The 18,025-nt window shown below is 34.4% G+C and overlaps 1 protein-coding gene across 1 annotated transcript; it reads right to left on the bottom strand.

Moving 5' to 3' along the window:
* Positions 1-13,190: 13,190 nt before the first annotated feature.
* LOC128187207 (clumping factor A-like) lies at positions 13,191-15,250 on the bottom strand. Its single transcript, XM_052857482.1, has 3 exons — positions 15,094-15,250; positions 13,759-14,714; positions 13,191-13,663 (listed from the first exon to the last, which is right to left on the bottom strand). The coding sequence occupies exons 1-2, from the start codon at positions 15,146-15,148 to the stop codon at positions 13,774-13,776; spliced, it is 996 nt and encodes a 331-aa protein (XP_052713442.1). The 5' UTR covers positions 15,149-15,250; the 3' UTR covers positions 13,191-13,663; positions 13,759-13,773.
* Positions 15,251-18,025: the final 2,775 nt, after the last annotated feature.

Genomic DNA, 18,025 nt, shown 5'->3' with positions numbered 1-18,025 from the left:
ATATGTTCTATAAGGTACATAAAATCTCGAGATGTATGTCCATGATGATCTTACTTAAATTTACATCTATCGAGTATGATTCCCTCTATTTCTTACGGAAACTTATAGTTAATTCATAGCTCTATAGAACAGTTGTAGAACTAAAATCTACACGCTCCGTTTATCGATTGGTCGAAAACTACAGCTACCTAAGAAAAAATCACGGACTGCACGAAAAAATGATGATGATCAGACTCAATTTTCCATATAAGACGGTTTGGCTGTTTCTTTTAGCTAACATGTTAACAGTTATTCAGTGAGTTTTACTTACATTGTACTTTTTACAATGAATTTATAAATTTGATGAAAGAAAAATGTAAATATAAACTAGACAACATTGAAATGGTGACCATCTCAAAGGACCCCGCTTACAAAGTAGACAATATGATGAAAATAATTTCAGAGAATTTTGCTTTGACCTTGACCTATAACTTCAAAATTTTCCACCTGACATAGAACGTCTAATTCAATCTCATTACCCAAAAAGCTCTGTTTAAGTAAAGTATTAGACTAAGTGGAGAGCATATATATATATATATGCACTTAAAAAGGATTTTTTGTTTGATCTGATATGACCTTGACACTTAATTTACAAACATCATATATAGTCACTGCATACCCTTTTATCAAAGGAACTAAGTGAGTAAAGTATGAGTCAGATTGAAGAAAAGGGAGAGAAATTATGCTCGGGACAAAGATTTTCATATAATTCTGCTATGACCTATACTTTTGACCTTAAAACTTGGTTCCAGGTCATTACACATCCGTTATTCATAAGGTCTGTTTATTTGAAGTATGAGCCAAAAAGGGCTAAGCGTAAAGTATATATGCTCTGAAAAAAAAGGATTTGTGCGTGGTCCGATAAGACCTTGACCCTTAACTACGAACATTATTCAAGGTCAGTGCCCATCCTATGACCATAGACAATATGAGAGTGAAGTATGAGCTAGATTGGACAAAAGGGAGAGAAGATATGCTCCGGACATGGATTTTATTTATAATTCTGTTAATGACCTTAACCTTAGACCCAGAAACATGGTTCAAGGTCACTGCACACCCTCTTACCCAAAGGCACTCTGTGGGTGGAGTATTAGCTAGATTGGGCCAAGAGGAGAGAAGATATGCTCAGGACAAGTCATCTCGAACGGACAGACGGACGGACGGACAGATTGACGGACAGACTGATCACTATAGCGCGCCCGCAGAGCGGGGCCCTATCAATAAAATGCTTTCTTTGATGATTCATGCGGGATATAAAAGTAGCGATTATTGTATTTTTTCTGCAATGTCGCCACCTTCATATACCACACGAATCAACAAAGAAAGCATTTTATTGTTTATTAAGTGATCTATATTTAAATATCTTGAGATGAATGTTCAATATTTAATGATGTTTATTTAATATTTTGCGATGTTTGTTCAGTATCTTTTGATGTATCATCTATATCTTGTAATGTTTGTTTTTTTTAATATATATGTTACATTAAAGTTTCGACTTTTTCAAGTTAAACTGTTATAGATAAGTTTAACTTGATAAAGACTAAACTTTTAATGTAACATATATTCTATAATCTTGATATTATAAAACAATTTGTGATGATGTTAAACATCTTGATATATTTGTTTATAGGGGATATGTGGCCATCTTGTACATTTGAGGATAAGAATGTGAACATTTATCGATCTGGCTTGTTTCTGTCCGAAACTGGCCAAAAATGTTGCAAAAAGATATAAAAGCAATCAATATGAAGTCCTACATGTCATTTCGTTTGAAAAGTGTGCATACAAGAACAGGACAATGCCTTTTTTATCAGTCAGAACAGCTGTCCAACCGTGCAGCGACTTATTTTGAAGATTTAAAAATCTGAAAGAGGTTTATTGGTGTTCTCTCTCAACAACCCTTTGTTGAGATAATGTTTGAATTTTGCTCATTTAAGTGGTAACTTTGTGCTGAAAGCAGAGTCCTGGCTGTGGGCAAGTAAATCGCCAATGTTACTATAAAAAGCACAACTTCAAAAGTAAACAGAAAACCTAACAGCGTTAAAGTTAAAGCTTCTGCTATACCAAATAGTTACTCAAAGAGCCAAGTTTTGTCAAAAGTGTTGGCATTTTGATTTTTTTTCTTTAATTTCGATGGAATTTGTATCTTTTTTTTAGTTTTCTTATTGATAACGTGTTTTAAACACAAGACTATGCATTTTGGACACATACAATGCGCCTGAATTCCCATGAACTATTTTGCTGCGCGTTGAAGAAATGGGGAATGAATATATACTGGCACGCCAGTAACGTTTGTTGCAAAATTCAAGGCAGCATCTGTTGAACTTTTTTCTACTAGACAGACATATTTTTGTTTATATCCGTTTACAAAATTTGGTCGCTCTTTGACGCTTTGACGACAAATTCTATAAGTATAAATAATATCTTATGTTTTTTGGGTCAATTTTAAGAATAGGGTACCTTACTTCGAGTCAAAGTTACAACTTATGACAAAATTCAATTTTTTCTCAACAAATTGTTGTAGAGAGGACAACAATAAACCCACCTCATATTTTTCAGATTTTTAAATCTTCAAAATAAGTCTGTGGCTGCGCAGTTCGACAGCTGTTTTGAGTGATTATAAAACCATTGTCCTGTTCTTGTATGCAAACTTTTCAAACAAAATGGCCTGTAGGACTTCATATTTATTGCTTTTATATCCGTTGGCAACATTTTGGCCAGTTTCGGGCAGAAACAAGCCAGTTTAAGAAATGTTTACAATCTTATCCTCAAATGTATAAGATGGCCGCACACCCCCCTTAATGTCTTGAGGTGTATCTACTGAGTATTTAATTTTTTAAATGTATAAAGTTCTTGCGGTATATTATTCAAAGATTGAGAGTTAAAGTCAGAAACGATGTGGACCTTGACGTGTATGAAAATGTATGTTCCTCATGTTTAAACGCGCAGGTTAACAATCGTAATAAGCCGCCTACTTGAAACTTAATTTTTAATGAATAATTAATTGAATTAAACACACACACACACACACACACACACACACACACACACACACACACACACACACACACTATAATTAGTAAATTGCAATAAAATTCGCAATTATTTCAGGAAAAGCTCCATAAAATATTGCTCCATAAAGTGGTTTATGATATACCTTTTTTTAATGGTAGCTACCAGCACGAAACACAAAAGAAACAATTCCAACGATGTTGTGAATTGCATGGGTAGTGGGTTCTCCAGTTTTAGAATATTTTAGGTTTCTCAGAGGCCGGATGGTACGAGCAAGTCAACGGATAACAAGAGATGTTTGTGAAACACTTATGCCCCCTCCTTTGGAAACATCCACAAAGAAAATGAACGTAAACTTCAAATAACTGGAATTTTTCTAAGTCTAAGAGCCATAACTCTCTCGAAAATTGCTCAATCATATCTAAAATCAAACTTGACCTAGATATTATCATGTTAAACCTGTATACCAAATTTCATTTCAATATGTTCATCCTCTGCGAAGAAAATGAACGGAAACTGTTGGTGGACCGACCGACCGACCGACAGACAGCAGCAAAGCAATTTGCCCTCCCTTCTTCGAAGGGAGGCATAATTAGAAGATCTCAATCTGAGACCTATCTGCATAAACTAAAAAGACTTTGTGAGCCCTTAGTCAATACTAGAAAAAAACCGAACAAAAAAGATTTGAGGAATCAATTTAGCACCTAGGGAGGGATCTCTGGTGTCAACAACCAAACTTGATTAGAGTTTAATCAATGAGCAATGTAATGAAGTCGGCTGAAGCCGTTGGAAACGGAAGACCTTAAATATTATGGATATGTTATTGGGCTTTTATATCAAACACAAATCACGAGAAATTTCTCCAAGGTCTAAAATCAGCATGTGATACTCATTGCTTGAATCTATGATTTAACGAGACTCTGTTATATGGAAAGAAACTAATTTGGATTAATAAGTTTTTGTGAAAAACGCTACGACCCTGTTTCAGAAAAAATATTGAACAATATTCCGGAAAGAGGTATCTTGCAAAGCAGGAGGGTGGACGAACAGTGAATTCTATTTAGTATCAGAATAGTTCGTGTAAGTTTTTGAATTATTTCAATTGTTCAAATTTGGTGTGTTTTTACGAACTGAAAGGAAAGGTATCAAAAGTATAGCTAGAGATACAATGTAGGTACATGTACTATGTGATGAAAGTATATCTATCTATCTATCTATCTATCTATCTATCTATCTATCTATCTATCTATCTATCTATCTTAGAAGAAGCAAGTGACGTACGATGTAATGAAAGAATAGATACCAGGAGTAGCTAGAGCAACCTACTACATGTATGTAATAAAGGAATAGATACCAGGAGTAGCTAGAGTAATCTACTTTGTAATGAAAGGATATATATCAGGAGTAGCTACATGTAGAGGAACCTACTACATATATATGTATGTAATGAAGAAATAGATATCAGGAGTAGCTAGAGTAACCTACTACATGTATGTAATAATAGAGTAATCTACTTTGTAATGCAAGGATAGATATCAGGAGTAGCTAGAGGAACCTACTACATATATATGTATGTAATGAAGAAATAGATATCAGGAGTAGCTAGAGTATCCTACTACTACTATGTAATCAGAGTATAAATATCAGGAGTAGCTAGAGTAATCTACTATGTAATGAAGGACAGATATCAAAGATATCAAATATCCTCAAAGTTGACCTGGCCTCACTTTTGGCCTCATAACTGGCTTGGCCCCCAATTTTGGCCTGGCCTCAAAAATTGGCCTTGCCTCAAATTTGCTCTCTGCAAAAAATGTTGGCCTCAACTTAATTTTTATATTTTCTTCACATATTTGATGATTTTATTGATTTTTTATTGATTTATTTACATTGCATGCACATTAAACAACCCACTTGTAAGCTTTAGTGTCTTATATTGATAGTTTATTGAAAATAATAGTTCCAACTGAAAATATAGTACTAACAATATAATTTATGACTACAGGTATGTCGAGTAACCCATCTTAATAATTTTTTATTCAGTTTGTTTTAAATTCTTAAGAACTTAAGAATGTGATTTTGCCCTGTCATTGTATAACCATGGTGTGTTTTTTCAATGTACTTAGATCCAACTGCACGTTCTTAGGATGGACAATATCAATGTAACTATACTTTCATCAATGAATTGTTTGAGAGAAAATAAGAGTAGAAGCCAATATTAGTTTATTCTAACCTACATCCAAGGTCACAAAATGTTTTACTTTGTTCAAATTCTTGTAATGACAATTCCCCATAGGAGAATTTTACAATCAACACATATATGAAACTCTACTCTAATCAGGAGGTGATGATTAATGACCATCACTGAGTCAAGTTATCGGATGTTGCAGTCATTCACAAATGACATTAATTAACTTAGACAGTGTGAAATATTAAATGACAGGGTAGGAAATGATTTGGCATACTCTAAAACCTGGCCTGGCCTGGCTTGGCCCCATTGGCCTGGCCTGGCCTCAAAGTTGGCCTTGCCCCACTTTTGGCCTCAAAATTGGTTGGCTCCAAATTTTGGCCTGGCCTCAAAAATTGGTCTGGCCTCAAATTTGGCCTCTACAAAAATTTTTGGCCTCAAATTTATTTTTATATTTTCTTTACATATTTGATGATTTTTATTGATTTTTTATTGATTTATTTACATTGCATGCACATTAAACATCCCACTTGTAAGCTTTAGTGTCTTATATTGATGGTTTATTGAAAATAATAGTTCCATTTAAAAATATAGTACTAACAATATAATTTATGACTACAGGTATGTCGAGTAACCCATCTTAATAAATTTTTATTCAGTTTGTTTTAAATTCTTAAGAACTTAAGAATGTGATTTTGCCCTGTCATTGTATAACCATGTTGTGTTTTTTCAATGTACTTAGATCAAACTGCATGTTCTCAGGATGGACAATATCAATGTAACTCTTCTTTGATCAATGAATTGTTTGAGAGAAAATAAGAGTAGAAGCCAATATTAGTTTATTCTAACCAACATCCAAGGTCACAAAATGTTTTGCTTTGTTCAAATTCTGGTAATGACAATTCCCCATAGGAGAATTTTTTCCCCCTAAATATACAATCAACATATATATGAAACTCTACTCTAATCAGGAGGTGATGATTAATGACCATCACTGAGTCAAGTTATCGGAGGATGCAATGTTGCAGTCATTCACAAATGACATTAATTAAATTAGACAGTGTAAAATGTTAAATGACAGGGTAGGCAATGATTCTGACCCTAATGTAGCGACATTAGCGACAGAAAAGGGCGATATCGAATTTCTGCTGCGGAGGGAAATTTGGGCTTGATCGACGTTGACAGGTAAAGTAAACAAACTAGCAATTTTAAACTGCATTACTCATTGATAAATATTTGATGCTATGTACCAGTTTACAAATGTTTTGGATATTTTCTTAAAATGATGCTTAACTCTTAAATTGGGGGGGGGGGGGGGCAAGGGTGGGGGGGGGGGTTGCATCTCTTAGTTTTAAAGCTAAACACTGGTATTGGCATAATCAATGCCTTGACACTAGTAAGAACAATGCTGTATATGCATGTAATAAGTATTTTTTGTGTGTTCAAACATGGATAAGATAAATAAAACTTAAACAGTCGGTCACATAGCATACATATTTACCATATAATTATTTATTTAACAATGAAAAAGCATTAGATTTTCAATTTCTATAAAAAATAAATTTCAATGTAAATCTTAAAAAAAGGAGAAAAATAGAAATTTGAAAATTTGAGGCCAAAAATTTATTGAAGAGGCCAAATAAGGGACTAGGCCAAAATTTGAGGCCAGGCCAAAATTTGGAGCCATGCCAAGTGAGGCCAGGCCAATTTTGAGGCCAGGCGAAGATATCCTTAACAACAATCTGTGATACTGTGGAAATATGAGAGCTTTCAGGGGAAACAGAAAGATTACACTGGTCATGATCTAACATTTTCTCTTGTTGATTTTTAACTGGACTATTAAAACATCTGCTGTCATGTCTGATTTTTTGCTATTTTGTCATTTGATAGTATTTTTCTTAATTAACTTGGTGTTCTCTATATGGTTCAGAAATTAAGTATTCTCTTCTTCCTAACACTGCCAGCCTGGCCTCATCATACTGGCGTTGTACAATATTTTGGAGGTGTGTTACACAATCTTGTACACTAAATTTTTCCAATTTGATGTCCCGCTTAATAACGCTATTTCCACATTCGTTTGCATTTTGGTTTTACATCGAAGGAGGGTACCCAAAGCCACACATTGTCCTCACATCCGCCGTCATCCAGTTTTTTTTATCAGATCCGCTTTGTACATGACAAAATAGTCAGTATAAAAATTATTCACCATTGATATGTCGTTCAACCTTTATAGCCATTATAAATTCCAATTTTTTGTCAAATACCTCTGCGTTGGAACAGTCCATAAGAACCGGTGCCTTTTCAGAATGAATCTGTTTTCCATTATGTATTCTTTACCTATGTGTCCTTTAATGTTCAGGTCACTGAGTTTCCTTTTTATGTTGCCCTTTATATGTATATCGCAAAGAAGGTGTTTTGAAGTTGTAAAACAAGAGTCAATTGAATCTGAAATTTTTTTCTCTCCATCACTGCCATAAACTTGCACTCCATTATACTTAACAATATTTGACAGCAATGTGAAGTATGAATGGAAGAGTCTCCTTTGGTGTATCAAAGCTGGTCCAATGAAAACAGGATTGGTCTTCTTACTTGTTTCAAGCATTAAATTGTTAACGTGAAAAAGTATTTTCCAACATTAAATGTTGCATCGACTCCAAGGACTGACAAATGTTAAGCATTTGTGCAGAAATAATCTATCCTAACAATTAATTGTTGTTTAGCGGCCTTGAATACAGAAAATTCCGGTGACGCAAACACGTCTCTCACAAACGCTGAGTCTTTGTCCAGCGACTGTTCATTACTGACTGTCATATTTAGGAGTGGATCATTATTTTTTCTTCCTTCATTGCATACTTGAAATCACTTACTTGTTGTCTATTTTCACGTGTTGTCCCGGCGCAGTTAATTCATGAATCCCTCCCTGTTGTGATAAAATAGTGTGCACTATTTCCTTTGGTTTTGGTTGATGGAGTTCCTTCGTCTGAACTTGGAATTACAATAACTGACGCAGGGGATTTCGTAAAGTCTACATGTTCAGGTTGTTTTTCATCTTATTTTTCCCTGCATATAAATCATGAAAAATACTTATTTCCCTCAATGATAAGCTTTCCTTTTTAAAACACTGTAATGTTGTAAGTATTTTTATTTAGCTTACTTACAAACCTGGTTTCTTTACAGGAGAATCATTCCAAACATTAGACAGAATCCTGAAAATCATTAAATTAAAATTCATTTAAATTAATCGTAAATTAAAATGCAAAAACATGTATAGTCATTGTATAATTCTAATAATTTTAAATATTTACTAATTTTACTGAAACAGCACAGATAGAAATTGACATACCTCCCAACGTTCAAGATTTGAAGTTAGATGCTTTTGTAACATAAAGGGTAAATGAAAATGGATGGTGAGTACCGAAAGACATTCTGCAGTCGCAAACGCCCGAATCTCTGATTGTTGAACTCTTTCCGAAAGCAAGGTAACAGTCGCTCCTGTATCTAACAGCATTTTTATCTCAGCCCCGCCTATGTAGACAACGGCATACACTCCGGCTTCACTGGGTCTATTAAACGCCACTGAGGTTGCTTAGCCTCTTCCTCAGGTCTAGTTTTTGCTTTCTGTCTACGCTCTCTAAATTGAACGCTATATTGCAAAGTGGTCTTCTAAAGCCCTTACGAGTTCATTTTAGTTTCTGCCTAATTCGCCCTGGGATTTTCCTCGTAAGGACACTGCTATGTAGATACCTTTTTCCCTGCCTGTTCACCCATTCAAGGAGCCATGCTTCAAAATGCGATTTGTAATCTAGCCACGAAGCGCTGCCATCAAATGTTGCTGGCTATATATAGTTGGTGGCTTATTAAAAGAAGTATCGGGATTTTTATATCCTCCCTCATCTTTTTCTGTGGGCGCTTCAAGCGGTCGTTGTCGCCTGACTGTAATTCGCGGTTCATTTTCTCTCACATCTATTCGTTTCTTATCACGAAACCTTGGCGATGCCGTTAAACCGAGATCCTCTGGATATTCAGTGTCATACGTTTTCTTATATTCTCTGCTTTTGAATCTGATTTCCGTTGGACCTTCAGACATAATTCCAGAGTCACTTTTCCGAACAGTTTGATAAGCTGGAGTCGAGGTCTGCTGTTTTATATCCTCTCTAAGTTTCATCGAGTGTTCAAACGTCGTCCTGTTAAGCTCTGCTTCAATACTCTCTGTTTCCTTGGTAATGTTTTCCAATGCCATTTTATACAATAAAAACAAAAGATTATTATTTAATAAAAAAAGAATAGACAAAAATCATACAATCAAACGTCGTTCGAACATGGGCGCCAAATTTTGTAACGTGTCTGCTTGAACACGGTATTATATATAACGGGTCCCTCAGATACCTTGCTGAGGTGTTTGATTATTATGATAATTGTTTAAGACATATATTAATTTTCCTTGTCGCTTTCCTATCGTTTATTGATTAAAAACTCAATTAAATATTAATATATTAAATGTATGGGCCCTAGCCGAACTCGTCGCTCCGAAGCACTCCGTCGCTTCTATCAGTCACTTCAAGCGACCCGTCGCTTCTATCGGTCGCTTTCAACAACCCGTCGCTTCTATCGGTCACCTCAAAGCGATCCCAAGAAGCACCCTTGTAACTGAAAACAAATGTCTTCCTGCTGAATTTAACAAGCAACGCTCACGAAGACCATTTCCTTCTTTATACCAGTATTCTTGTTTTGCAAAACGCTGAGCAATATTGACTTACGGACCTTTCATCGAAGTACTTTCTTCGGCGTATACACTGCAACTGACTGCAGACTCCGGATATCTGCATATTTATACCCTTTGATCACGTGATATGAGATACTCGGAACAATCAGAGATCGGGCGTTTGCGACTTCAGAATGTCTCTCGGTACTCACCACCCATTTTCATTTACCAATTATGTTACACTTTTTTATGCGAAAAGCTGCACGTCTGAAAAATTCAAAATTAATACAAATTGTGTATCTGTTATACTGTTAATATCACAATTACGGTTTAGTTTGAATAGAAAAAAATGGCGATTTTACTCATGATTCTCTTATTATGAAACTTTTAACAGCTCATTAAAATACGGGCATTTGTAAGCATTCATAGCTACATATAAACAACTTCATATTTTAAAATCTCTGAATCGTCAAAATATCATTTAACAAAACCAGTTTTCTTTTATATTAGTCACCAGCTTCAGCCCAAAAGTGAGATTTATTGCCTGCATCATTTTGGATTCCAAGGTTCAATACATTTGTGAATGACGTTGCATATCCACTGAAATAGTATTTGATGACTTCTTATTTAGAATAGGATTGATGCAAATTATACATGTACATGTACACTCACTGTTAAGTAATTAAGATTGTTGAAAGTTTATGAAAGCTCTAACTAAAGAGGTATTCTGAAACCAATTCAAAATCAATGCGATAACCAGGCGTTTTATAACTGAAACAAAATAATTTCAAGTTAGATTTTAAAAATCTGAGAATATTGTAAAGAAAAAAAGGGAGCCAAACATTTTTGTACAAGCCAAAAGTGAGGCCAGACCAACTTTGAGGTTAGGCCAGGACAATGGGGAACTCTCTTGGTAAGTACATGCATAAACTTTCTCTTTATTAAGATATGAAATAAAATGAATCATTTACCGCAGATATTTTGACGAAATTAAATTTTTTTTTCAACAAGGGAGATAACTCTAAAAAAAATTAGGGTGCAAAATGACCGGCTTCTTATATATGTTGTCAGTCATGTGAATTTGTTTCATTTCACTTTCATTGTTATCTAGCAATACGTATTTGATTCAAAATTGTTCAATATCCCTTCATTACACATTGGATACCTTAAAATATATCTCAGGATTCAAACGATGTTTACTCAATAGTTTGAAAAAAAATTACCAATTTCTCTGTTTTGAAAGTCAAAGGGGGCCTCTAGGTTCTCAGGTTTAAATAAAAGATAAAAAGCAAAGAAGAATTTGCATTGCAAGATAAAAGTAACCGGATGATAACGTTGAAAAATTGTACGAGGTATTCCGAGTGACTTCCCATTTTACTATTAAAGAAATCTAAGAAATCTCAGAAATCTGTTTTTGTTCATGTGGATTTTTCCGAATGAAAAAGATAATGTGTCAATGAAGTGTCATGGGTGTTCTCTTTTATCGATTTCAATTGTACTTCTTTCGCATGTATATATATGTATTTTCACTGAAAGTCGTTTAAATTTACTGCAAAATAATCATTGGACAGGCTATTAAGTATAGTATTACAAATGATATTTACAAATGTGCGACACAAATACAGTGATCTACCTGAACTGAGTTGGTCCTACAGACAGCTGAGGAAGGAGCAAACCGTACGTTCCTATAAATATCAGTTCACGAGTTGAAAATTGTTCTGTTTTATGAAATCACTTTAGTTAGTTATTCAGCCAAAAGCTGTCTTCAGGAAAGTTTCCCAGATGCTTGTTTTAGAGAAGAACCACTTAAAAAAAAAATCAATTAACATTATTGTTTGTAGAGGGTTTACATAGACAGAGCCTGTTGCCCAATCCTTTTGAACTATCAATGAAATGTTTAAATTAAATTAAATTTACATAATGATAATTGTTCCATATAAATTACAATTTGATTATCATCAAGACAGTAAAGGTCATTCTTAGTTTCCATTCCAGATCATTTATTTAGCAATTAAACAAAAAAAAATCCGAATACATGTAATTCTTATGCAAATGGACTTTAAAATTCTCTTGTTTCAAAATAATACTATACTATGTCTTTTTAACTTAATAGCTTGTTTCGTAGCTAAAACTGTTTTTAAATTTCTGTTTTTAGATTCATTTGACTTATTCTGATAAACAAAAGATTTAAGACGCCTTTGTGTCAAGAGCATCGCTTCTTGTTACGCAAATAGCCAAAGTTAAATTATGATGGCTGTTTGTCATCTTAATTAAACAGGGTCAAATCTTGTGTTAATGTCATTTTAAATTCACGACACTGCAATCATTAAATGTCGTTTTAATTGGATGCTTGTCGTCGTATCGTTTCTTTCAAGTATATACGGATTCGAGGAAACCACAAACCTATTAATAATTATGACTTGATTATGATGATTTTCATTTAAATTAGTGAATGTGTCAAAATGTAATGGCGGATCGTGATCAAGTGTCAGCGTAAGTAAGTGCTTTTTGATAGCTTTATGAAGATCACTAAGGGCTTTATATCTTTATCGACGATGTATTGCCAGAAGATTTAATGAATTTCAATGTTTACTTACTTTAAAGATAAATTTTATTGGGTTTTGTTGAATCTGAAATTAGTTTCAAACCATTCTTGTCTAGCTCGAATATAATCTTTTTTTCATCTACATGATAGCAACGTAAACTCTTCGTTTTTCTTTTAATCTAATTAAATATATAAAAGTGAGAAAAAAAAACCCCGATTGATTTATATCATGTATACTGGTAGATGAAGAATCTCACTTTTGTCACGATTTTATTTTGGTCTTCCCCATGCAGTATCAATAATGAAAGATTCTATGCAAGCATAATAATGTGCCTAAAACTGTTTTGGCTTCGTCAGAGGTATCGGAACTTGTAAGATCTTTTACAGAATCACCGCTCTATGAAGAACAAGAACGTATGCATTTGGATAACACAACGTTATTATCAACGGCCAAATCTTCCATTGTATCTTGTATAGACGGTGCGCTGTTTATTTACGTCTTTTAATATTCCAACCTAATTTGTATGGTATTTTATGTTCAGTGGACTGTTATTAATGATCAAATAGGCAGCTTTCAATTCTTACTGATGGACCCAAGTAGCAAATAGAATACCCCAAAGGAGCCAATAAATGATTGTCAGATTGTCAATTTTTGTTTATTTTTCTGATCAAAGCATCATTGAAATGATAACAGGAAGAAGATGATAATAATTGTAACAACTGAGCATTTTATTTACAATCTAAGTAATAAGAAATAAATAATTATCTCGTACATTGTATCTTTAGACACACTCCTCTTACGCAAACAAAACCCTTTCCTAGAAGCTTCCTCCTCGGGTAACTCACCAAAAAGTACAGAATGGATCAAGATGTGATTGACATCGCCTAATACTGGTCAGAATGCTTGGACACAAAACGCGAACGAAAGAATTTTTCCAAATGATTTATCTTGGTTGTTTTTGTTTTCCTAGTATACATTTTCACCTCTGAAATAACGGAAGCATTCCGCTATTTATTCTTTATATATATATATGTATAATGAATAGCAGCGTCAAAAGAAATATTTGAACATCAGGAATAAAGTCCGAAGTTGATTTTAGCGCATTTGTAAACTGAGATTAAATTTTCTTTTTCTTGGTTTCCCTTTCCTAATTAAGTTGGAATTCAAGGCGAGATGGATCTGCAAAGAAAATATGTAAATTATGAAAAAAAATTTTTGAGAACAAAATAGTATTTTTATTGAAAAGAGAAAAAAAAATAGTTTGGCATACTTACAACTTATAAAATGATTTAGTTTTCATCGCTGCTATCGCTGCTGTCATCATCATCGCTGTCGTCATTATCGCTGCTGTCGCTGCTGTCACTGCTATCGCTGTCACTGCTGTCGCTGTACTCATCACTGTAGCTGTCATCAGAGCTGTCATCATCATCAGAGCTGTCATCATCTTCCTCACTGTAGCTGTCGCTGTCGCTGTCACTGTCGCTATCGCTGTCACTGTCGCTATCGCTGTCACTGCTGTCGTCATCATCGCTGTCGTCATCATCGCTGTCGCTTCCACTGCTGCTATCGCTGTCGTCATCATCACTGTCACTGCTGCTGCTGCTGCTGGAACTATCGCTCTCACTGCTATCGCTATCATCATCATCATCATCTCCGCTTTCACTGCTGCTTGATTCGCTTTCGGACTCGCTCTCGCTTTCGGACTCGCTATCAGAGCCGCTCTCGCTGTCGGAGTAACTGTCGCTGTCTGAGGATGATTCACTGTCGTCATCGTCATAGCTATCGCTGTAGCTATCGCTATAGCTATCGGAATCGCTGTCAGATTCACTGTCATCATCTCCGCTATCAGACTCGCTGCTATCGCTTTCAGAGTCATCTTCGTAGGAGTCAGAATCGCTGGAATCGCTGGAGTCGCTAGAATCGCTAGAATCGCTAGAGTCGCTAGAGTCGCTGGAGTCGCTGCTATCGCTGCTATCGCTTCCATCACTGCCATCGCTGTCATCAGAATCACCGCTTTCATCATCTCCACTTTCACCATCTGATCTGTCATCGCTGTCGTCATCAGCGCTTGAGTCGCTACTGTCGCTGCTATCTGACGATTCGGAGCCATCACTACCGTCATCATCTCCCTCCTCGTCATATGCATCTGGTCCATCAGTTACATCGTAGTCACCTGCATCCGGAGCGTCAGTTACATCAGGCTCGTCAGTAGTTTCATCCGGCACCGGGTCTAAACAAACATTAAATAATGAAACGTTAATATCTACCAATTCCGGGGGAAGAGAATGACAGGGACATGTAGATTAAATTTTTAGCGACCAAGTATAACTATCGAATTGATAAATATCAAACATAAAATGCAAAAAAGTAATTTTACAAGACAGGAACATATATTTTGGTGTCACATTAGCTACTTTAATATTTTTAATGTCTATTTTCAAACATAAAAAAAATAATGGAAACACAATATTTCATAGAAATGATAAGGAAAGCGCAACAATAATTATCAGTCTGCCAAAACATAAGCCGTGTTGATAAGTTTTAAAGTTTCTTATATTTTCAGTTAAATTCTTCCTGCTCAAAATCTCTTATTTTCTTTACAAACTTACATGAAATGCCGACTGCGATGAGGGCACAGAAAACGAGAATGGCTAATCCCTTCATGATAGGAGAATTCCAATTCTGTCAATTTTACAGATCCGAAAACGAAAATGTTGGATGACTGAAAATGCGAATGTAGATCCCTTTATATAACGGGAGAAATTAATTTTATGCTAATGAACCGTCTTCTATTCATGCCGCACAAAGCTATCTACGTATGGTAAATTTATGGATCTTATGATAATTTGAAACAATCACGCATCGTGTCTTGATTAATATATGGTTTAAGGGAAATATAAATTGTGACATAGTTCACCATTGGAATTCTGATTATTTTTAACCACATGCATTTTTTTAGCTGTTCAAGGAAGCAGCCAAAACACGATTTGTATGATAATAGCTTTTAATTAAATGCCGATATTATCAGGAGATTGAATAAGTTAATGATGTTAAAAAGAACTCATTTTACTGAAAGTTTTTTGTATGTGGTTGGAGTTATTTTGATCATCTGAATTTGGACGGATAAGAACATGACAAAAGTAGAATGGGACCTAACGTTCATTGTAAAATAAGACTGTAAAATACGAAGTGCTTGCATTTTGAAAAAAATGCATTGTGGTAGTAGAAAAAAACCACGATTAATTGTAAGTAAAAAATTATGATGAAAGCAAGAAGCTTCTTTTCATCGATCTCGAGATAGAATAGTAATTATATCATGCATAAAAATTGATTTATACAACTCACAAAACGTTTATGGCAATTTATATGTAGTATAAATTAATGTATTAAAATTTAAATATGAAGAAATCTCTGTATTCCCATGTAATTAAAGTAGCTTATTAAACAGGAATATAATCTCGTGGAGCCTGTGGTCAATTTGCCAACCAACAAATTATATGATGCGCTCAGACACAAATGAAAAATACATGTAGGTATGATGAGAAAAACTGTGCGGACTACGTATTTTCTCTGTTTTGAAGGATACTGTACCTTGGAGGTGTTATGTTACATGGTGGAAATGGGGACTGAGGTGATTTTGGGATTGAAAAATCGAGAGTAACGTTGCATGTGTATAAAGTTACTGAGGGAAATATTCTTTGAATTTATTTTAATGTGATAAAAACTAATCCAGCATGTTGATTGTTTAAGAATTTTTTTTTTTCGATAAATCTGAAAAAATGATATGGAAATTAAAGAGCTCCTCAAAAACATAATTATTAAACCCTTGTGTTCATAGAAATTGTTGATTTATTTTAAAAACATATTTGCAAGCTAAACGTACGCGGATATCCATTTGTACATGTAAGACACCATGACTATATGAAAATGTAAATAACTCAACACAATTAAAACTATAAGATTAAACAAAGAAGAAAAGCTTTTGTTATATGTAAATCCATAAGATCCAACTTGTCATGAATCAACATAAGTTTGTGATTTATCCGTTTCCGCTATATTGTCTCAAGTCTTGTCTTTAAGAAGCAAGGAGGATATTTGTTTTAACTGGTTGGAATAAATCATCTCCAATCATTCTGACAAAAAAAGAAAACTAATGGAAACATTTACATACATACGTTGTATGTGTCGGAAATAATATGAAATAATCCATTCATATAACGAAGTCGGGATGGTCTATATAATATGCAATATTGAAACAATAAGGGTACAGGATTGTTCTTCGCACACGACAGGGTTTTTTTTTTACCCGAAAAGTCCAAGACAAATACATGTATCCATTTATTCCCATTTGCAAAAGTTTCTAAGTCTTCTGCGAACAAAGTTCCAGATACTGGTTTATATCTGTTCATCCTCTTAGCTTAGGCCTTGCTCCCAAGGTAGCGTGCAATTTAAGTTTGGGGAAACTTTAAGATACCTGGATAAAATTGACAACAAAAAAACCCAAACTTTTACTAGTAGTGGCTGCTTGGGATTTTTCTCATAGTAATAGGGCAAGTGACTTTTGTTTTTATCTGTAATTAATTGGTATGGCTACATTTCTTCTATGCACAGTGGACTTTATTTCCAATCTACATGTACAATAGATTCGAGGAGAGAGAGAGAGAAAGAGAGAGAGAGAGAGAGAGAGAGAGAGAGAGACAGAGAGAGAGAGAGAGAATGAGAGAGAGATTAATTCAATCTTCTTAATTTCATGAGCGTGTATTTTTAGTATCGACAGCCTAACGAAAGGCATCATAAAGTGCTTTCCTATTTCAGGAAGAATTTCCATTTATATATATTCATAAGTAAAAGTTACCCTTTATCATCTGTAATCAACCTTAACATGCTGATTACAATTTTAAAGTTAATAAAAAAAGTTGAATTAAAAGATGGTGTTTTTTTTTTATCTCCTTCAAAGAACAAAAGCGATTGAAAATGAAGATCTTTTTATGACAATGTCATGAGTGTAAATTCAGATGAAATAAAAAGACCATTATTTGAAGAAATTAATCTAAATTATAATTCCTATCTATTGTTACTCTGAACACGCTTGTGAATTTGATTTATGATACCTAAGTGCCACAAAAAGGAAGCTACAGGTTGTTTCAAGAATAACAAGATATATGTGCATTTGACTTCATCAGAGCTTGTCAATTAGTATCGTTAATGAATCTCATTTACTCAGAAGGGAGATTTGAACTGGTCTCGAAAGAGTGCAACCCTAAATGTATAGTGACATATATTTCTCATTGCAAGCTGGAATTTATTTCTCTGCGTTGATACACGTACTAACGAAACCATTAGAAAGGAGACGATCATTCTTTTGTATTAATGTAACTCATTGTAACTCTTACATTTTCTAACTGATCTTATATCCTAATCATTATTATTATGAGATGTTGTTATGATCTTTATTGTTGATTTTTTTCTACAATATGCATTCATTGTTAACGATGTGTTGTTTAACCTTTGCCTACTTCTTGCTTCTGTTGCAGACATGTT

This window comes from Crassostrea angulata, chromosome 1 (genome assembly GCF_025612915.1).
Source record: "Crassostrea angulata isolate pt1a10 chromosome 1, ASM2561291v2, whole genome shotgun sequence".
In the NCBI taxonomy this organism is placed as follows: Eukaryota; Metazoa; Mollusca; class Bivalvia; order Ostreida; family Ostreidae; genus Magallana; species Magallana angulata.
Note: the sequence above shows the minus strand (reverse complement) of the source record. Positions and strands in the feature narration are given on the sequence as shown.